The sequence below is a fragment of the Rhinoderma darwinii genome, chromosome 1, assembly GCF_050947455.1.
Source record: "Rhinoderma darwinii isolate aRhiDar2 chromosome 1, aRhiDar2.hap1, whole genome shotgun sequence".
In the NCBI taxonomy this organism is placed as follows: Eukaryota; Metazoa; Chordata; class Amphibia; order Anura; family Rhinodermatidae; genus Rhinoderma; species Rhinoderma darwinii.
Genome location: NC_134687.1, coordinates 331,892,832 through 331,916,418, shown reverse-complemented (window position 1 = coordinate 331,916,418; position 23,587 = coordinate 331,892,832). Strand labels below are relative to the sequence as shown.

At 40.7% G+C, this 23,587-nt stretch overlaps 1 protein-coding gene across 1 annotated transcript in view; it reads right to left on the bottom strand.

Annotated features, from left to right (window-relative positions):
* Positions 1 to 3,310: 3,310 nt before the first annotated feature.
* MUSK (muscle associated receptor tyrosine kinase) overlaps positions 3,311 to 23,587 on the bottom strand; it is a 218,161-nt gene continuing 197,884 nt past the window's right edge. Inside the window, exon 17 of the mRNA XM_075851610.1 lies at positions 3,311 to 5,056. Coding sequence (XP_075707725.1) covers positions 4,377 to 5,056 — 680 coding nt within the window. The 3' untranslated portion in view covers positions 3,311 to 4,376. The remainder of the gene's footprint in view (positions 5,057 to 23,587) is intronic.

Genomic DNA, 23,587 nt, shown 5'->3' with positions numbered 1-23,587 from the left:
CTAAATGACCTGAATTTTAAAAAAAAACATATAGTACTCACCTATCCTTTCCCCCGGTGATACAACGCTGATGCTCCGGCAGCACTCCTGGTAATTGTTTACCTGCGGGCAACATGTGACCACTGTAGCCAATCAGGGTGCAAATCGTATTTCTGGCATAATGAAAGAAATACAACACACGACCACAGAGCCCTATGATTTTCTGCAATCGTCACATGCTGCCCTCATGTAAACAATTACCTGGGAGTGCCGCCAAAGCATTAGCGCTGGATCACTGGGGAAATGGATAGGCAAATACTAGTTGTTGTTTTTTAATTCAGGTCATTTGCAGCCATTACTAAAAACTATTTTGAAACTCGGATAACCCCTTTAACCTGGGCTTTCATGTTTTTGTACACGTTATATACTGAAACAGGATAACGTACAGGAAATATCTTAATAATTCCTCATTTTTTTAACACCAGTTAACCAAAGAGTTAAAGATAAATTGTTGTCCCTGTCCAATAACTTTTACCATCTGTTGATGAATCATGAGGTTCGGCAGCAATATCTCATAGGTCATAAAAACATTACGATTTTTACTCATTGCAAGCATATTTGGCTTTATTTTTGAAAACTGAGTCTTGTTCCGTCCATCTCCCTGAGCATAAAATCCTAACCACTATCCATTGAGTTAATGGAAAGAGCATCTTAAAAAAAAGAAGTCAATTACACATAAGTGATTAAGTGTTAACGTCTCTGCTTATGTATTATGAGGAACAGGGTCATAGGACCTCCCCAACTTTTCTATTTATTTGCATTAAGTGCTGTTGCTACCAAGAGATTAGTAATACCAATGTAATGTGTATTTCTGGAATTTGTTTAAATAAATGAAACATATTTTACAATGCTGTACATATAGTGGTGTACAAATATGTACACACACATATAATGTATACATAAATGTACCTTACACTTTATTAGGAATACCTACCTAGGTAGGTCCTTCATAATGGCTTCATTCAGATTGTGGTTTCTCTGGGGTGCTATCACATGCAGACTAAGGCAGCACATGTCTTTCTGTGCAGAGAACTTGCCAAGTAGCTTCGGCTCCATTGTTTTCAGAATCTATGTGGTTAGCGGGCATACCCCTCGGATCAGCAAATGATGGCATATGACATTATTTGCTTAGGTGAGAAAATCCCTTTAACACAGCTTTAACACAAGCTTACAAAGATATAAATATCTTGAAGCTACTACTTGAGACCTTCTACATACAAAACGGGAGAGAGAAAAACATGGAATGCAGATCCACTTTGTTATATTTGATCTATTGCGGCTCAGCAAAATAAAAAAAATGTATGAACCTGAAGTTCTTAGTTTATATTTTGATCAAACTGTATAGGCCCACTTACCACTTCATGGCGACCTCTTTAAAGTGGGTCCCTACTCTATCAAGTGCAGTATCGCATGGACACCAATGCCACTGCACCAAAGACCACCACACAACACCACAAAAAAATGTTCACCTTTCCTTGTAGTCTCACTGGCCAAATTAAGAACAAATAGGTAGAAATCTTTATGCAGTTTCCTACTTAAGACCTTTCTGCAAATATCTGATTTCTGGGGGCTCCACCGCCGAAATCCCCACAGATCAGGGTCCAGCAGTTAGGAGGAGCTTGAATGGAGATGAGGAAGAGTATTCAATGTCTACGAGGCTGACAAAAACAGCTGATCACTATACTTGACTGTCTCTGTCAATTCCATAGACTTTGAATGGAGCGTCAGGGCATATGCTTGTCTGTCGCTCTATTCAAGGTGGTTCGGGACCCCTGATCTAGTGATCGTAGGGTTCCCTGCAGTGAGGCCGACAGCAACCAGACATTTATCACCTATCCTGTGGATAGGTCATAAAAGTTAATCTTGGGACAACCCCTTTAAATAACAAAACAATTGTATTTAGAATGTTGTATCAGAAAGATTGAAGAGGGTTACATCTCAACAACATATCTATATAGACCCGTTTGTTTTTTATGCTAGAAGATCGAGCATTTTCTAAGTACTATAAAATGACAGACTGCAACATTATTCTGCCAAAGAAAACAAGCATTTAATTACAGCAGGTCTAATATTTTACAAGTGTATTTTTACTAAGACATATTAGCACCTTCAAAACTGTCACACGATCTTATTTTTTTTATTATTGAGTTGCTTATTGCAAATATTCATGAGGTAATCTTTGAGGATCACTAAAGACTAAGTGTTTAGCTACATTAGTATATTTTGACCACTTATTAGTAGCAGAAGATGTGACCAACACTCTTATAAGGGTCCAATGTTGCCACTCGCATTGCACTTACATACAAACAGGGGTTGGCCTTGGCCCCTTATTTCAAGTGAAGGATAATGGTAATGCTACAGCATACAAAGACATTTTAGACAATTGTATGTTTCCAACTTTGTGGCAACAGTTTAGGTAAGGCCCATCACTTTTTTAGGATGACTATGTCCCTGTGCCTAAAGTGAGATCAATAAAGACATGGTTAGATGAGCTTGGTGAGGAGGAACTCGAGTGGCCTACACAGTGCCCTGACCTCAACCCCATTGAACAACTTTTTGGATGAATTGAAACACAGATTGGGCCAGACCTTCTCAACTAACATAAATGTCTGACCTCACAAATTCCTACAGACACACTCCAAAATCTTGTGGAAAGCCTTCCCAGAAGAGTGGAGGCTGTTATAGCTGCAAAAAGGGGGCCAAACTCCATGCTAAGACCCATAGTTCTGTATTGAAATGTCCAATGAGCTCCTATACTGTAGGTGTCCACAGAATTTTGGCTATATAGTGTACTTGCCATATGTTAAGTGCTTTTTTTAATAATTTTTTTTCGAGTGGGGGGTGACATTTTTGGGGCTTTGGAGTTAATAACCAGTTTTTCATAGCATTATGGTCTCAAGTTACAATATTTTCAAAATGCAATGGGTGTTCATACAGGAATAAATGAGTACTGTTAATTGAGGAACCCCTGAATTTAAACCTTTTACCCTTTGTTTTTCAGTATTCTTTTCATATTCTTTTACTATTATAATGTTTTACCTACAACAAAAATGTTATTGCAGTGTGAGCATTACAGCTGAAATAAAAACTGAAAATAAAATAATGATAGGAAAATAGATTTAATTAAATATCAGCTGTTTATTTAAAAAAAATTGTTAGAAGTGACAACGTTTCAAATGAGCTGAAATAAAAATTACAAATATTGAAATAAACATACAGTAAATGATAATAATATTAATGTTCAAATTATTCGGAACAATAATACTCACTATGAAATGAAATGATCTTCTAAATGTGACCCTAAGAAATGAAAACTACTTCATTACAATATAATGCACACTAAAAGAACTGCGTATGTATGGTATGTTTTTTTGCATTTAAGTTTTGGACCATGGACTTTGTACATGTAGTTTGAAAATAATTTGAACGGGATGTTCATCAAGAACCGATATGTCATCTTAACTTTTGCAAACAACTTTACTTAAAGGGATTTTCCTACAAACACATGTATCCCCTATCCACAGCATGTGTGATCGCTGAGGTCTGACCGCTGGGAACCCCAGCGATAAGGAGAATGGGGGACCCCCTGTGGATAGGGGATACATGTGTTTTGTGGGAAAACCCCTTTAACAAATTGTTAAAGGTACATACTCTTTAATGACGGTACATTACCCTTGGATGCTGCAAGTCATTTATAGTTTGTTCTTAAATGGATTGAATACGATTATAAAAACATGGCTGTTTTCTTCCAGAAACAGCACCACTCTTATACACGTGGTATTTCTGGTATTGCATCTCCATTCACCTGAATATATTACTTTCATTCATTTGCATTAGCAGACACATCCTATGGACAAGAGTGAAGTAGTTTCTAGAAAAAAAGCAGCCATGTGTTTCTAAACTCATACATTGCCACCTTTTTTTATGATACAGTTTTGATTCACAATGCGTTCACAATACTCGGAATGAATGATGCATTTTACAAGATGTATTTGTCTGACAAGCAACTTACTTCTGTTCCTGTAAACCTTTAGTGGTGAAATACATGACAAATGTGCACTAGACTTGGACCTATTTGACATGTCCCCAATATAATTTATTTATTCATTAAATAAAAATGTCCTTAAGTTAAGAACCATGTTGTTAGTCACTGATTTTTTTTTTCTCCAAAAAACAAAACATTATGTCAGTGATGGGGCTGTAGATCCATTGTCAGTCCATGGATGTGTTTTATGCCATTACGTGCTTCCATGTAACACAAACCATGATTGTGGAAAAGCGAAGCCTGTTTTCAAAGGATATATCAAGTTGCAATGTCACACTGAATTATGTATCCCTCACACTTGAGCGGAGACAGCTCTGTCATACATACGTTCCAGAATGCGATGAATACATGCAAAACTTGGACGATCAGTAGGCATCTTGCTCCAGCAGAGACGCATAAGATTGTATAATTCTAGCGGACAGTTTTCAGGACATGACAAAATGTTACCATCTCTAACATAATATATGACTTCTTCATGAGCCATTCCATAGTAAGGTTGCATGCCATAAGAGAATATTTCCCACAGGACAACGCCATAAGCCCAAACGTCTGATTCTGTTGTATAACGATTGTAAAATATGGACTCTGGAGGCATCCAACGGATCGGTATAGCATCATTTTCATTCGCTTTGTAGTAATCTGCTGAGTATATGTTCCTAGAAAGACCAAAATCAGCTATTTTAACCACCATGTCCTCACCCACCAAACAATTTCTGGTGGCCAGGTCCCGATGGACAAACTTCCGCTCTGAGAGGTAGGCCATCCCTGCTGACACCTGGCGGGCAATATGCAGCTGATCAGTGCAAGATAGTGGAGATGGATTTAGGTCCGAGAGTCTGACTCTGGTTGCAAGGCTACTGTGGCTTAAACTGCTTAAAGCACGTGGTGATCTATGACGCAAATATTCATTTAAGTCTCCATGGGCCATATATTCAAAAAGAAGACACATTGGTTTCCCAACAGCACACACTCCTGAAAGGAAAGTAAGAACATCTGTGTTAATGATACTATTGTCAACACTTAGTTTAGTATAACAGGTCATTCTTCAATGATTGTACATTTGTCCTGTTACATAGGTACAGATGTCCTTTCTTATATTTCCACTTATCTCGACAAATCCTGAGATGTATGGCACCAGATGACCATTTTTGAAAAAAAAAACATGATTTCATGATACTCTGACATGAGATGTCTATGCTATATGTGTCTATGTGTGGCCACTTAGTGGTTGTGATGTGAATTGCAAAGGTTTTGCTAGCATAACACAATATTGTATTGAATTGGTTTCATGAGAAATTGGAGTCCTTAACGACACCCAACGTAATAGTACGTTGTTGTCGTTAAGGACTTAACGCAATACAACGTACTGATGAATTGTGTTGCTGATGCGGGCTCAGAAGCTGAGTCCGCACCATCGCCAGCGGGTCTCAGGTGTATATTACAGCTGACACCCTGCTACATGGGCAGGACCGGAGCTAGCCTCCGATCCAGCCGATTAACCCCTTAGATGCAGCGCTCTATAGCGAGCGCTGCATCTATGGTGTTTCCTAGCAGATCGGAACCCCGCAATGCCACTCGTGGGGTTCCGATGGCTGTTCTGGCAGACCGGAGGCCTAACGATGATGGTGTTGCAGTTTCAGAAGCTGAGCCTGCGACATCAGTCGCCGGTGTCAGCTGTATGTGACAGCTGACACTGTGCTGTAACGGCAGGGAATGGAGCTAGCACCGATCCCTGCCATTAACCCCTTAGGTGGCGCGATCAAAAGCGATTGCGGCATCTTAGTGGCTTGTAGCGATCGGCATCGACACGATGTGATCGTGAAGCTGACGATCGTTACTAAGGCAACCTGAGGCCTAACAATGGCCTCCTGGTCTGCCACGTACGATAGACTATTAGGCCCCGCCCAGAGATGGGACCTAATAGGCGTGCTGTCAGTGCATGACTGACAGCTCTAATGCATTGCACAACGTAGGTAGTGCAATGCATTACAGAAAAGATCAGAGGTGCAGGCCCTCAAGTCCCCTAGTGGGACAAAAAAAAAAGTTGAAAAAAGTTAATAAAAAAGTTGAATAAAAGTGTAAAAATAAAAGTTTCAAGTTAGTAGAAACAAACATTGCCTTTTTTCATATAATAAGTCTTTTATTATAGGAAAAAAAATGAAAATTAACGTTAAAAAAATTACACATATTTGGTATCGACAAGTCCGTAACGACCCAAACTATAAAACTATAATGTTATTTTTCCTGCACGGTGAACACCGCAAAAAAAATATCAAAAACTATGCCAGAATTGCTATTTATTCTATCACCAGCCCTCCCAAAATATGGAATAAAAAGTGATGAAAAAGTCGCATGTACCCCAAAACAGTACCAATAGAATCTACAACCGGTCCTGCAAAGGAAAAAAAAAAAAGCCTTGCTCAGCTTTTTTGCATAAAAAATAAAAAAGATATGGCTCTCAGAATATGGTTGCTAGAAAAATAAAAAGAAAGTGATTTTATTGTGCAAGCGCAGCAAAACTTAGAAAAACAATATATATTTGGTATCACCATCATCGTATCCACCCGCAGAGTAAAGTAAAATTGTAATTTATAGCCCACAGTGAAGGCCATAAAGAAATAAATAAAAAAACATTGGCAGAATTGATGGTTTTTGGTCACCTTGCTTGCCAAAAAATGGAATAAAAAGTGATCAAAAAATTGCATGTACCCCAAAATGGTACCAATGAAAACTACAGATTGTCCCGCAACAAATAAGCCCTCAAACGGCTCCGGTGGAGAAAAAGTAAAAAAGTTTTGGCTCTCAGTATATGACGATTTCAAATGTGCAGAGTGTTCCAAATGCGAATAAGATTGGGCACCATTTATCAGTGCGACACCGGCCACATATCTGCAGATTATTATTTATTTACCACATTATTATACCCTCTTATTATACCCTGATGTACCCCGCACAGCTTACATATGCCCCGCATTATAAACTGAAATACCAGCAAAACCCCAAACAGAACTATTACCAAGCTTAACATTGCGCTCCAAAAGCCAAATGGCGCTCCCTCCCTTCTGAACCCTACAGCGTGCCCAAACAGCAGTTTACATTCACATTTCTCGCATCGCCATACTCGGGAGAACCCGCTTAAAATTTTATGAGGTATTTGTCTTCGGTGGCATAAACTGGTCACAACATCGTCTGCCTCATCTGCCACATCTCCATAAACTTTTGCTACTATCATTGAGAGTGTTTTTGGGCAGTACATGATATCTTGTGAGCTCCTAATGAGTAAAAAATCACTGGTCCAGTGCCCATCTGCAAAGCATACACTTTACTAGGAGGTGAGATGAGACAGCAAGCATCCTTTTAGTACAGGAAATAAGCAGCTTTCCTAAGGTGACAACTCGATAAGCAACGCTCCAGGAAAAACTAATACACTAAATTATGGATAGAAAAATAATTGGTTGAATAAAAGCAAAATGGCTGTTCTGTTATTTCCCTCAAGATTTCAAACCCTAGGGGGTCTGGCAGCCATCCCGTACACACTAAAATGTAAGTAGACCCATCCAAAACCTGAAAGTCCACATTAATCTTTATATCTGGAATGGGGTTGGGGTTGTAACAGAGAAAAGTAGAAAAGCCTCCTCCACTATGTACAAGTGAATTTCCACCTTTCTTTTGTGTCTCAAGAGTTTTACTCTTGTTCTTGTCTAGTTTCCCTTTTTTTGCTAGTTATAACTCTATGAAGATGTTCCCCCACTAAGGATGTGCATTACAAAAACAAATACAAAATTACAAAAACAAAGTAGTCTGAAAAACACCTCGGACGGATTAAATTAATTTAGGACATAGGTGTCCAGGGGTGGACATACTATTGGTGCAACCTGTGCAGCTGCTAAGCGGCCCAGTAGGTAAGAGGGCCAACTGTCACCGTAAAGCAGCCTGTTAGATTGCATGTAAATGCCCGAGATTATGAATTTTATGGCTAACAATTACTGATGGATTGTTAGAGAGACGTAAGTGGGTGATCTATGATGACATTTTGTAGAGCAAGGGGCCCATATACTAATTTTGCACAGGGGCCCCTGTCTGTGTCCACCCCTGCAACTGTCCATCTTATTTTCTATTTATATAGGTGAAATCAGTTTGTTCTAATCCCGTTTTGTGAAATTGCCCAAGCTGGTGTAGAAATAGATGACATGCCTGTCCAGCTGCTGTTTAGAGTTCTCAAGGGGAATGACGATAATAACAATGTGATTACTAGGACAGCAGACCACAAACAATGGAATGTGCATGATCAAATTGTGGAGTATTACAAATTTCTGACCTATTCTGATGAGTTATTATAATAAAGGTGACAGCTGAATATTCATTGAGGTTTATCGGGACTTATTACATTTGTTATACATTCACCATAATGAGAAATTTAGAACTTCAAAATTTAAAATGAGGAATTAGCAATCTATCTATCTATCTATCTATCTATCTATCTATCTATCTATCTATCTATCTATCTATCTATCTATCTATCTATCTATCATCTATCTATCTATCTATCTATCTATCTATCTATCTATCTATCTATCTATCTATCTATCTATCTATCTATCTATCTATCTATCTATCTATCTATCTATCGGCATAGCTAGGGGGGACAGGCGGGGCATGTGCCCTGGCCACAACTAAAAGGGAAGGTGGGGGGGGGGTGCCAGGGCTGCACAGTCCATAAGGGCGGCCTGCTGCCACTCTGAGCGGGAGGCGGTCCTACTGAAACCAGCCGCCACCACCCTCTCCTAGGAATAATAGATGAATGGCCGTGTATGTTCCGTGACCGGCCATTCAGCGACTTTCAAAGATGCAAGCGGCACGATTACTTCTTTGCGCCGTTGAACAGCGCCGATTTACAGGTCAAGTAGTTCAATCTGTTGCCACCGGACGGCACGAGAACGGGATGAACGCGACTATGTAAAGCTTTTTTGTTTTTTTACAAATGTAATTTAAAAATGTGAGTGGCATTATGAACAGGGGGGCTCTATCTACAGGGGGGCTATATGCAGGGGTGGGCTATATGTGGAGCACTATAGGGGGAGCTATATGTAAGGCACTATATACAGGTGTGGGCTATATTTGAAGCACTATTTATAGAGGGAGATATGTGTAGGGCACTATCTACAGGGGTGGGCTATATGCTGGACACTATATACAAGGGTGAGCTATATCTACAGGGGGGCTATATACAGGGGTGGGCTATATGTGGAGCATTATAGAGGGAGCTATATGTGAGGCACTATACACAGGGGTGGGCTATATGTAGAGCACTATTTAAAGGGGGAGATATACTGTATATATACATATAATCCAAAAAAATGAAGAGGCAACACTCCAGCAAAAATGGTGAGAAAAGGTGATGTGTTTATTCACCCCAGGCAGGCAACATTTCGATCCGTCTCCATGGGATCCCGAGACAATTTGAGTCAGTCTACTTGCTTAGGCTCCTCAGGTGGAGTAGCAAATGAGGACAACAGGGGTTGCTGAAATGTAGGAGCAAGCCTAGGAAGTCTTCTGGACCGGCGTACCTCTTGAGACCGTTCCTGAAATCCTCATGTCAATCTGGCACTGGTTGAGAAATCCCCTGCAGTACCTCGCGTCTCCATCGTAGCGAGGAGGTAGAGGCAGCGAGAATCGGAAGTCAGCATCGGCACTGACAGGAGGTGTAGAAGGATTAACAGCCGGAGCAACAGGAGCAGGCGCTGTGACGGTTGCGGCTTGCTCATCCAGCCAAAGTGCAATGAAATTCACCGCCAGGAGGAGTTGGTCCTATCGTGATCGAAGTTCCCGTATGTCTGCCTGCATGGCTTGTGATGTCGTCATGGTCTTAGGTTGACCAGCGGGGTCCATGGCCTGAGCGTACTGTCACGACTTGTGTGTGTGTGTGGACCCACTGGGCCGCACCGCCGTAGCGGGACGGCAGCTGGCTAAACTACAATGCACCAAGTTAATATACTGTATATAGTCCAAGCACAAGGGTACCTGTGATAGTCCAGACAGTAGCAACGGCTAGGCACAGATGGGAACTTGACGGCAGGTGATGCAGATGAGACAGATGACACCAGACGTGGTGTAACACATCAGAACTTGACTTCAACACTATAGCGGGAACAGGAACAACTACAACACGGGATACAGGATACAGGTAGCAGGGCACGGGAACAACCGGAACAGAATAACACTAGGGGACCATTTGCAAGACTAGCAGAGGAATACTAACAACACTCAGGCAAAGAGCAAAGGGACAGGGCCCTTCTTATAGTCCAGGGTGATTATGGGCTAATTAATGATGTTTTACATGTGCCCCTTATGGCCGGGCGCGAGCGTGCGAGCGCACCCTACGGGACACAGCATAGTGGAGTGGAATTGAGCACTGGCGTCTTCTGGGGAGGAGATGCGGGCCAGCGCTCACTAGACCACGGCCGCAGCTGTCGAGGGGTGAATAATGGACGTTACACTAAACATTATTCATGCACTTACTGCAGTCAAGTAAGGCTATGTTCACACGCTAAAGTAAAAACGGCTGTAAAATACGGAGCTGTTTGCAATGGCCATTTTTAAGGCATCAAACGTTTTTTGATTAGTTTTGTGGAGCCTTTTTGGAGCTGTTTTTCTATTGACCCAATGAAAAACGGTTCCAAAAACGGCTCAGGAAGTGACATGCACTTCTTTTTACGGGGCGTTTTATTTAGCATCGTTTTTTTAAACTGCCGCGTAAAAAACGCCCTGTCTGAATGAAACGCCGTTTTTCCCATTGAAATCAATGGGCAGATGTTTGGAGATGTTCAGCTTCCGTTTTTTTCAGGCGTTATTCGAGGTGTTTACTCCCCGAAAAATGCCTGAAAACACTGGGTTTGAACATACCCTTAAGCTTTAGGTTCCACATGCAAGTACTCACTTAAAAGTACACTATATGGACAAAGGTATTGGGACACCCACAGAAGCTTTTATGACATTCCATTCTAAATCCATAGACATTAACAGCTTCCACTCATGGGAAGGCTTCTACAAAATTTTGGAGTGTGTCTGTGGGAATATTCGTCCATTTATTCAGAAGAGCATTTGCGAGGTCAGACACTGATGTTGGACTAGAGGGCCTGGCTCGCAATCTTCGTTCTAGTTCATCCCAGAGGTGTTTGATGGGGTTAAGGTGCGGGCCAGTCAAGTTCTTCCACACCAACTTCACTCAACCATGCCTTTATGGACCTTGCTTTGTGCACTGGGCACAGTCATGCTAGAACAGAGAAGAGACTTCCCCAAACTGTTCCCATAAAGTAAAAAGCATATGTGTATACTGAAGCATTAGGAATTCCCTTCAATGGAACTAAGGGCCAAGGCCAACCCCTGAAAAACAGCCCAATAGCATTATCCCTCCTTCACCAAACTTTACAGTTGGCAGAATACAGTCAGGCAGGTAACATTCTCCTGGCCTTCGCCAAACCCAGACTCATCCATCAGACTGCCAGATAGAGAAGGGTTATTCGTCACTTCACAGATCAGATTTCCACTGCTCCACAGTCCAGTGGTGGTGGTGTGCTTCTACACACTCCATCCGACAATTGTGTAGCAACCATGGGGAGTGCAGTTTGACCCAGTGGGACAGCTGGCAGGCAGGACGTTGGGAGTAGTAGTCCTCTATCATTGTCTGTTCACAGTGTTTAGGGTGGCACGGCCCCTCTCCACTAGACCGCTCATACTCCAAGGGCTGGCACAGTGATGAGGGGGTTGCACTTTCATGATGGCGGTAGTTGTTCCCCCGGGCACACCCTGTGTAAATGTCTCCTGGCTGGTGGAAGGTGGGGTGTCTTGGGAAATTATAGGCAGGAGACGTAGTATAATTAAACAGATAACTCACGATTTCTTTACTTGTTCGTAAATTGCAGAACACTTCCATGATGGAGGTACACAATGTCACAAGGCAGTCTTCCAACAATGGGCTGGCTGAGCTAGAGCTAGAAAAAGGTTTCTTAAATCTCTCTAGTTTTCTCTTGACTGCAGCAATCCATTACCCTAATGTAAATTTTCAAATAGTGATTCTTGTAGTATGCAGTTCCCAACTGGGGGATGCACAAATATCTCAATTTTACTGTGATGCTTAACTGCGAGGCGCAGATCTTTCAGGCCAAAAGCCTATGACCCAGTCGTGGCTGTGAGGCCCAGGGAAAACTTCTCCTCACAGACTCTTACTCTGTACACCTCAGAGAATTTATCCTCTCCTCAGTCCATCCTAAGCTAAACTCAACTGATCACTGGACAGGGAGGGGGCAAACCCATACTAGTTTAGCTCTACCCTTCTTCCAGTAGCATCCAGAGATGCTCAATAGAAAAGATAAGGACCTGCTCCAGCCACAGCAATTCAGACCCAAAACATCTTAAGGCACATTACTTTATTTCTCAGCAAATAAAGTTAAATAGGATCCGTCACTAGTTTATTAATGCCCCATCTCCTAACTAATCTAATAGTCGCTATGATGCTGATAACTAGAGTGTAGTTTGTGTTTAAAGGGAATGTGTCGCTAGAATTTTTTATTTTTTTTAGTTAAACAATTATTATTTGAGTAATTACACATTGTTTTAATTTTTTTAATTTTTTCACAAGTCCGGAAATATAATAAATTAGATTCTAATTTATAACATTTCCATGTGCTGGGCACTAGAGGGAGCACTTCCCAAAATTGCAGCATGGTCAATGTGGTAAAGCAACCTCATTGCTTTATGCTGCAAATTTGGGGTAGACACACTTTCTAGTGTCCTCACACAATCCCCCCTCCCTTATTCTGGCTAGTGCCAGGAGAAGGCAGGGTTTGAATCGTCAAACCTCCTACACTGTGTGCCACCATTTTCTGAGCGACTGCACAGTGTAGGAGGATTAGATACAGTGCTCAGCATACAGTATAACACAAACATACACGAACGTAAAACACACATCACATACACGAACATAACTTACCTGCTCCTGCCGCCTCCGCTCCTATTCTTTGCGCCTTCGCTTCATTGAACATATGACCGGAAGCCGCGGCCGGAAGTGGTCATCTTACTGTCCGGCCGCAGCTTCCGGTCCACATGAAAATGGCGCCGGATTTCGCTCTGCCAAAGACCTTCCTTTTGGTCTGTATGGGAGCGGCGCATGCGCCGTTCCCACACAGACGGCGTACGCTGTAGTGAATGGAACGCCTCCCGTTCGCATTCTCTATGGGGATGTATGTGCCGTATTCCATCTCTGTATGTGTCGTTAATCGACACATACAGAGATGAAAAAAAAAATGTCAGCCCCCATAGAGAAGTAAAAATAAAAAAAGTAAAAAGTAGAATACACGAACACAAATAAATAAAACATTTTTTTTATCATACTAAAAGCAATATAATAAAAAAAAAAAAAAAAAAAACATTTCATGACACCTTCCCTTTAATATTTGCAAACTTATGAGCTTTTTTCTAAATATGCTAGTTTGGCTATACTTGCCAAATGGGAGGATACACTTTCTTTTCACTCTGGATGGTGTAATGTTTTCTGTACAATCAGCATACAGTTCTCCTCCCAGCCCAGCAACACAGCGTGATCATATAGTATACAGCTTCCATTGCCGACTGTGTTTTCAACTGGTGATATCTCATCTTTCATATGCCACCAAAACAGATGTTCTAGGTGGTCCACAGCTCGAGATACAGCTGTTTGAAGTGATCCCCCTTCCCTCCAGCCTCAGTCTCTCACACGGTGTGAAGCAGCTTCATGCTGATAGGACAGCGTCAGAGGCTGTGAGGTGGCTGCACCTCAGGAGAATCGCTGCTGTTGAGACCCACTTGTCTAGTATAGCCTAATTTGCATATTTAGAAAAAAGCTCATAACTATTAAAGTAATAAACATTTTGGGACACAATTTTCACTAGCATTATCAGTGTGGCAGCGCCTATTAGATTAACTAGGAGATTGGGCATTACTAAACTAGTGACAGATGCTCTTTAAATAGTGCAAATAACAGTGAAAACAGTGTCTTGGCTGGCAACCATCAGGCACTTTTCTGTAAATATGTATAATCATGTCAAAAACGTATAAAACATTAACCATTTATTCACCAGTAGTGTCCTAGTGGGACACTAAACGTGGTGATGTAAGGCTGTCATGCAGTTGATCCTTCTGGCGTACAGTTTTTGTGTTGATTTTAATGATCTCTGCAGTTATTGAGTCAGCAGAGCGTTGGCAACTTTAACGCACTATGCACGCTTAACACTTGGCAACCCCGCTTTGTAACTTTACGTGTTCTTCCAATTCGTGGTTGAGTTCATTTGGTTCCTAAACTCTTCCACTTTGTAATAATATCATTCACAGTTGATCGTGGAATATCTAAGAGGGATAAAATTTAATGAAATAATTTGTTGCAATGGTGGCATCCTATTACAGTACCACACTCAAATTCATGGTGCTCTATAGAACAACTCATACTTTCACAAATGTTTGTAAAGGCAGACTGCATGGCCAGGTGCTGGATTTTATACACCAGTGGCAATGGGACTGAAAGAACCTGAATCCATTGTTTAAGAAGTGTGTCCTAACACTTTTGTCCATATAGTTTACTAGTATAGCTTGAGTCGACCATAAGGATTTATAAATACAAAGATTTGGCCTTATTGCTTAAATCAAGAATTTGTGCTAACGTTTGTGCCAGATGAAGTATTCTGAACAGATTGTTCTGAGCTATACACGGAGGAATACAGTACAATGTCATCTCAAAAAAGAATTTGTGGTTAAAAGAGATGTTCAAACTTTTTAACAAGGAAAGGGAAAAGCTGAAAGTACAGTCAGCAAAAAACAAATTTACAAGCTGCAAACTATCCCAGATATTGCTGGCACTTAAGCATGCCAAATATTATGAGATAACTGCATTAATATTGGACAATGTATTGCTTGACTTTGTATTCGCCTCTTTTTTAGTTCAGACTAGTTCTAGTTTTTCTAGGACAGCATAGTGACCCAAGATAGAAGATAGATGTAATTCTGACATTGATCTAAGTGTCTTGTTTATTCAGTAATTCTTTTTTTATTGAAATGTTATATAATAATTTTATATATAATAAACTGTTAGAACGGAATCTCATTTAAAGGGAATTTTTGTATCACAAGACAAAAAGCCCTTCAAATTAGGGCAACTATGAGACACCATAATAAAGTCAGTGGGTGCAACTGTACCCACAAAATGGTTCCCTGTATTGCGAAAGTGGGAAAAATATAGCTTATTCAGTCAGGACCGTAACGGCACACAAGTCAGTCTTTCTCAGCCCCACAAAGGGAATATCTCATGTATTTTATTCTAGTTTCATTAATTAGAAGATAATTATTGTGTTTATTCCTTTTTTAATTGCACGCCCATTTTGACCGTGCCTTAACGCAAATGGGTGTACAGTTACACCCTGAGGATGAAGCGGGCACAGGAGCTCTGCCCGTGCCATCTGCAGAGCGTGTAGGCTGCAATCTACAGCCGACATCCAGCTGCAACGGTAGCGATCAGTTATCTCCGATTGCCGCCGTTTAACCCCTGAAATGTTGTTGTGAATAGCGACGGCAACATTTAAGTGGTTGACACAGAGGTAGGGGGCTCCCTCTATACCCCATCAGCCCCGTGCGAGCAATCGTGGGGTGTCGATGGTTGGTATGGCAATTAGGAAGCCTAACAATGGCATCCTGGCTGGCCATGTATGGAAGCATATTAGGTCTTGCCAAAGGCAGGACCTAGTTAACTGTCAGTTGAAAAATAGCAGTTACAATACACTGTACTACATAAGAAGTGCAGTGTATTGTACAGGTAATCAGAAGAACAGGCCAAAAATAGTACAAAAAAAAGTAAAAAGAAATGTTTTAAAAAAATAAATAAAAGTTTAAAAATAATTGGACAAAAATGAAAAAAAAATAACTATACATAAAAGGTATCGCCGCGTTCGTATCGGCCTGAACTATAAAAATATCATATTATTTATCCTACATGGTGAACACCGTAAGAAAATAAAATCAAAAACCGTGGCAGAAGTTCCTTTTTTTGGTCACTTTGTTTCCAAAAAAATGTAATAAAAAGTGATCAAAAAATTGCAAGTACCCCAAAATGGTACCAATAAAAACTACAGTTTGTCACACAAAAAACAAGCTCTCACACAGCTCGTCGACATAAAATTAAAAAAGTTATGGCTCTCAGAATATGGTAACACCAGAACATTATTTTATTGAGAAAAAAGTATTTTTAGTGTGTAAAAGTCATTAAACATTTAAAAACGATGGATATTTTGTTATCGCCATAATCACATCGAACCGCAGAATTGAGTAAACATGTTGTTTATACTGCACGGTGAATGGCGTAAAAAATGATAGAAAAAACTGTAACAAAATTGGTGTTTTTTGGTCTCCTAACTGCCCAAAAAAATTGAAAAAAAAAGTGATCAATAAATCGCATGTACCCCAAAATTCTACTAAGAAAAACTACAGCATGTACCAATAAAATCAAGCCCTCACACAGCTCAGTCAACGGAAAAATAAAAAGTTATGACTCTCAGATTGCAATGATGCAAAACGACGGCCCAGACAATTGTCCATCAGTTCTTCACCTGAAACCCCACGTCATCATTTGCTATGCCCCATAGGTGGACTCCGTAGATGCAGCGGAGACTATGACTTTTTATGGTCTTGTGCTGAATATGGGGATAGTGAAGGAGTCATAGATTAGGCAATACTGAAGTGCAGATATTTTGTACAATACCACGGACGCCCTATATAAGTGCGATACCTGCCGCCAAAAAAACTGGACTGTGCAAGGATTGGTTCAAAGCGTATGTCAATATCCATGGATAATACATTTTATTATTTGTTTACCCCATTATTATACCACCTTATTATGCGCTTATATACTCCACTAAGCTTACATATGCCCCCATTTCCAAGCCTGGAAGTGTGCCCAGATAGCAGTTTATGATCCTATATGGGGTATTACTGTATTACGGAGGACATAACAATTTATGGGGTGTGTATCTCCAGTGGTACAAGCTGAGCACCACATATTGGGCACTGAAATAGCATATCTGTGGAAAATTGGCAATGTTCTAACTGCAATATCCATTGTGTACTAATCTATGAAAAACATATGGGGTCAAAATGCTCACTACACCTCATGATACATTCATTAAACGGGTTTAGTTTCCCAAATAAGGTCACTTCTCTGGGTTTTTCACTGTACTGGTACCTCAGAGCCTTGCCATCTGTCCAAACAGCCGTTTACAACCACATATGGGGTATTTCCTTACTCAGGAATACAAAAAAACACCTGAGGGGTCAAAATGCTCACTACACCCCTAATTTAATTCTTTGATGGGTATAGTCTCCAAAATAAGATCACACCTGGGGAATTTCTACTGTACTGGTACTTAGCGGCAGCAAAATATGCGCGGCAAAAGCCAAATGGCGCTCCTTCCCTTCTGAGCCCAGCCGTGTGCCCAAACAGCAGTTTATTACCACATATGAGTAATTTCTGTGCTCAGGAGAAAATGCTCTGCAAACATCAGGGTGCTTTTTCTCCTATAGTCCTTGTGAAAATTATTTTTTTTAGCTAAAACTTCATACTATTGCCAAAAAAAATAAATTTCTATTTTTCCAATCCTAATAAATTTGCTAAAACACCTGTGGGGTCAAAATGCTCACTACACCCCAGATGAATTCCTTAAGGAGTGTCGTTTCCTAAATGGGTCCACTTTTGGGGGTTGCACTGTACTGGTACCTCAGGGGGCTTTGCAAATGTGACATGGCATCAGATAACCATTCCACCAATATCTGCGCTCCAAAAGCTATGGAAATTAAAAATTTTGAGCTAAAAACTACATATTGGATTTTTTTTTTTTTTTTTTTAATTCTCACTTCTAATAAATTCTATGGAAAACCTATGGGGTTAGAATGCTCACTACTCCCCTAGATTAATTCCTTCAGGGGTGTATTTTCCAAAATGGGGTGTTTTTTTGTGGTGTATCTAATGTTTTGTCCCCCTTAAGGCTGTTTCTAACATGAAATGGTGCCTGGAATACATCCTAATAAAAAGGAAGCCACAAAATCCACTAGGTGCTCTTTCATTTTTGAGGCCTGTGTTTGAGTCCAGTAGCACACTAGGGCCACATGTGGGATATTTTAGAAAACGGCAGAATCTGGGTAATAAATATTGAGTTGTGCTTTCTGTTAATACCTGCTGTGTTTCTGAAATAAATCTGCCTGAAAAAATCCACTTAGCTTTAATTCCTGTAAAACACCTAAAGGGTTAACACACTTTCTGAATGCTGTTTTGAATACGTTGAGGGGTGCAGTTTTTAAAACAGGGTGACTTATGAGGGGTTTCTAATATATAGATCCCCTCAAAGCCACTTCAAAACTGAAGTGGTGCCTAAAAAAATACTGTATATTTTGCAAATATTGTTGAAATTTGAAAAACTGCTAGTAAATTTATAAGCCTTTTATAACGTCCTGAAAAATATAAAATTAAATTTAAAAAAATGAAGCCTACATAAAGAAGACATATTGTAAACCGTATTTATTTACTAATTTTTGTGGTACCATTATCCATTTTAGAAGTAGAGGATTTCATATGTAGGAAAATGCTAATTTTTCTACATTCTCTTCACATTTTAGATTTTTTTTTATAAATAAAGTTAACATAGTGACCACAATTTACCACTAACATAAAGAACAATGTGTTACAAAAAAACAATCTCAGAATCACTTGGATAAGTAAAATCATTCCGGAGTTAATACCACATAAACTGACACATGTTAGATTTGAAAAATGGGGTTGGTCCTGAAGGCCAAAATAAGCTTGGCCATGAAGGGGTTAAAATGATAAAGCTATTTATTTTCAACTTTTAAGAACTTTCCTGGGGCTGCACTATTGTTGATGCACACTTCCTTAATGTATTGTCTGTATTGACAATATAATACCTCATGCACACGACAGCGTGCGCCGGCCGGGTCCCGTCCGTGATCCATGGAGACATAGGACATGTCCTACCTTCCCACAGATCGGAAAATCACCCGCTAAAGATAATGGGTCAGTCACCCCACTAGTATCTGTGTACGCACAGATACAGTATAAAGTGCATTAGGGGGCAAGGAGTAAGAGGGATACTGTTGAATGAAGGGATCAGGTTCTGAGGACTAATGTAGTTGGCGGGGGGAGGGGGGTGTAGAGGGGTAAAGGAAAGGAGTTAGGTTAGGGAAAGTGACAGACCTGCATGGAAACATGTGTCTTTAGGGCACAATTTATTTGAGGTGGCACATTCCAGAGGACTGGTGCAGCATAAGCAAAGTCTTAGAGACAGTAGTGGGAGGTTTGGATTATGAAGGATGTTTATCTAAGGTTGTTGTCAGAACCTAGAGCACGGGTAGGGTAATAGACAAAGATGAGGGAGGAGATGTAAGAAGGTGCCAGTGACTGGCACAGAGTAGAGGCATTGGTGTAGTGGTTGGTCAGAAACATGAGCCTGGCTGCTGCATTGAGGATAGATTGGAGAGGGGAGAGTTTAGTGAGGGGAGACCGAATAGTAAGGAGTTACAGAAGTCAAGACGAGAGTAAATCAGAGCGACAATGAGATAATGAGAGTTTTGGCTGTTTTCACAATAAGAAAAGGGCAGATTCTAGAGATGTCTTTGCGTTGTCAGGTGGCATGAGCGTGTAAGGGTTTGACTATAAGTAGTAAAGGAAAGATCTGAGTCAAATATACCCCAAAACAGCGGGCGTGCTGCCTATTAGTTATGGTAGTGCCACACACTGAGATGGCGGTATAAGTAGATAAGTAGATAGTGGAATCACAAGAAAGTTTGTCAATTGAGTACAGTCCCCTCCCCATAGAGTGACAGGGGATCAGCATAAAGAGTCTTATCTCTGTGTATAGTGTCACTATCCTGCTTTTTATAGACCTCTACCAGTACAATAGAGCTGTCACTAACTCACCCACCCCCTAATGATAATCATAATGAGATGACACATCACCTTCTGTCTCCATCTACGCAGCAAAGATGACAAGCAAAATAGAAAAAAACAGCAAGTGTCCTCATATTGTGACGGCTCAAGTGGCCAGTGTATAAAATATTTCAAAATGTCATTTGATGTGGATATTCACTTAAATAATAACAAAAAAATTCTAATAAAATATTTAACAAAAATGGTTACAATAAAAAACTGATTTAAATAAGATGCAATTTTATAATTCTATGTTGTATGTACAACATCATTAATGATGCAAATGATTAAATGGTCCTTATGTTCACACGAGGGCGTCCGTTACGGCTGAAATTACGGGGATGTTTCAGCCTGAAAACATCCCCGTAATTTCAGCCGTACCGGCATGTGCAGGCGCTTGAACGCCGCGTCCATTACGGCCGTAATTAGCGCTGCTATTCATTGGAGTCAATGAATAACGGCTCCAATTATGGCCAAAGAAGTGACAGGTCACTTCTTTGACGCGGGCGTCTATTTACGCGCCGTCATTTGACAGCGGCGCGTAAATATGCGCCTCGTGTGAACAGACAAACGTCTGCCCATTGCTTTCAATGGGCAGATGTTTGTCAGCGCTATTGAGGCGCTATTTTCAGACGTAATTCGGGGCAAAAACGCCCGAATTACGTCCGTAAATAGGCCGTGTGAACATACCCTAAGTGTTACAGATGTAGCCGAGTTTATCTTGACTCTGATAATGTGCTGCAGCGTGATATCAAACAACAAGTTAAAGTTTACTAGAGAAAAAGACAAGAAAAAGACAAACGCCCAACGCACATAGTGCATCAACTGTGGAGATGGGTGAAACCACAAGTGAGGGAGGCAGATGTGCTCACCTAGTGGTGTCGTGCTTGGAGCACAACACCCTAAAGTGTATACCTGTAGAGAGAAAGAGACTGCTGCTGATGATCCGTTCCGAGGCCCCCAGGGCTCCATCAGTGAACAGGTACAGTGAAGGGGTGAAGGGTATCCGAGTTTTCACCCCTTCACTGTACAGGTTAAAGTTTACTGACACTGTGTATTTAATGCATTAAAAGTCAAGATAAAGATGGCTACAGCTGTATGTCTATGGTACTGAAAAGGTCAGACCCAAATTTGGGTATGTTCACACGGCCTATTTTCGGCCGTTTTTCATGCCGTAAACGCCCGAAAAACGGCCGAAAAAACAGAAGCGTTCCGAGAGTAAAAAAAACGGCCGCGAAAAAGAAGTGCAGGAGACTTCTTGGGACGTTTTTTGAGCCGTTTTCCATAGACTCCATTGAAAAAAAGCTCCAAAAACGGCTGTAAAAAACGCTGTGAAAATCGCCAGTGGCACAAAAAAAACGTCTGAAAATCAGGAGCTGTTTTCTCTTGAAAACAGCTCCGTATTTTGGGACGTTTTCGACTCTGCGTGTGAACATACCCTAATGGGAATTTACTCCAATTGTCAAAACATATCATCCAAGGAAAATACATGTCAAAATTGGATGTGTGATATAGCTAAGAACTTACTCTACTCCAATAAATTGGCTGCTACTGTACATTTACTCGAAGAAAACAGGCAGCAGTTAAAGATTCTAAGCAGCTACAGTATGTGATATTTCGGTTTATAAAGCTGGACACTATATGTACATTCAATGCATTACTGGGTCCTAGGAAATGGGTAATAATATATATTTGGTACTAGCCAACTGGAATGTGTTTCTTATGTAAATATACAATATAGTATATAAAGCAGATTATAAAGTGGGTTGTCGTTAAAATAATAAAGTTGATTTAAGGCTTCAGAGTAAATGATGAATGATGATACTATGATGAACCTATGGGAGCATTGTAAGGGTATGTGCACACGATGAGAGGCTTTTACGTCTGAAAAGACAGACTGTTTTCAGGAGAAAACAGCTGCCTAGTTTCAGACGTAAATGCTGCTCCTCGTATTATGCGAGGCGTCTTTGACGCATGTAATCTTGAGCTGCTCTTCATTGACTTCAATGAAGAACGGCTCAAATTACGTTGCAAAGAAGTGTCCTGCACTTCTTTGCCGAGGCAGTCAATTTACGCGTCGTCGTTTGACAGCTGTCAAACGACGACGCGTAAATGACAGGTCGTCGGCACAGTACGTCGGCAAACCCATTCAAATGAATGGGCAGATGTTTGCCGACATATTGTAGCCCTATTTTCAGACGTAAAACGAGGCATAATACGCCTCATTTACGTCTGAAAATAGGTCGTGTGAACCCAGCCTAAGGTATCATGAAGATAGATGTGGGCAGCTTTTGCTTAGTAACGTTGGAGTGAAGGCCTGTAGTATACAACTACTGCTGTGCATCTGAGCACCACAAATACCAATGTGATCATTTTCGTCCATTCATTATCACTGAGCAGCAAAATGTGGCCACAAACCAGAGATATTGGCAGATGACTTGAGAAAGTTTTATGCCTGAATAAAAAAAACTTAAAGTGAGGCTGACATCCATTGCCTCTTTTCTGGAATTACTGTAGACGAGTGAGGACTGACCTGTCCGTAGGACTGTTCCATCTATTTTCTACTTGAGACCAGCCTGTTCTCTGCACTTTACAAATTACCTGTGAGGGTATGTGCACACACACTAATTACGTCCGTAATTGACGGACGTATTTCGGCCGCAAGTCCCGGACCGAACACAGTGCAGGGAACCGGGCTCCTAGCATCATACTTATGTACGACGCTAGGAGTCCCTGCCTTGCTGCAGGACAACTGTCCCGTAGTATAATCATGTTTACAGTACGGGACAGTTGTCCTGCAGCGAGGCAGGGACTTCTAGCATCGTACATAAGTATGATGCTAGGAGCCCGGCTCCTTGCACTGTGTTCGGCCCGGGACTTGCGGCCGAAATACGTCCGTCAATTACGGACGTAATTAGTGTGTGTGCACATACCCTGATATTGAAGGCAGAACGTCCTGAATCACACGACAATAGCAATAGAAAATAATGGACAGAATGACCTTAATATTCCCTTGACCTTCTACGAATTGTTTAGATACAATGTAACGTGAGGGTTGCACAGTGAAAGATAGATAACAGACCTGTGCAGTGTCATAGCATTGAAACCAAGCTAGTACAAACTGACAGAACTGAAAAAGCAAATATACTTAAATACATTTTTATTCCAAACATATATTTACATTTATATGGATATTTATGGATTTATCTAGATGTCTTCTTGGAATACTATTAATCTCATACGAGTCTACAATCTCTACGGACTGGTTCACATTGAACAAAATAAAATAAAAAATAGCCGAAAACTATTTGCAGTGATAAGTTCATATTTTTGAGGTACCATATGGTTATAGCCATACCACTTTAGTGCCTTAAAGGTGTGATTGATGCAACTTCCTAATTACATTTTATTAAAAAAATGTTTACTTTTTGAGATACAGCTGCTTTGTATTCGGTATACAGAGCAGGTGTATCTTTCGCTGAATCCTGTAC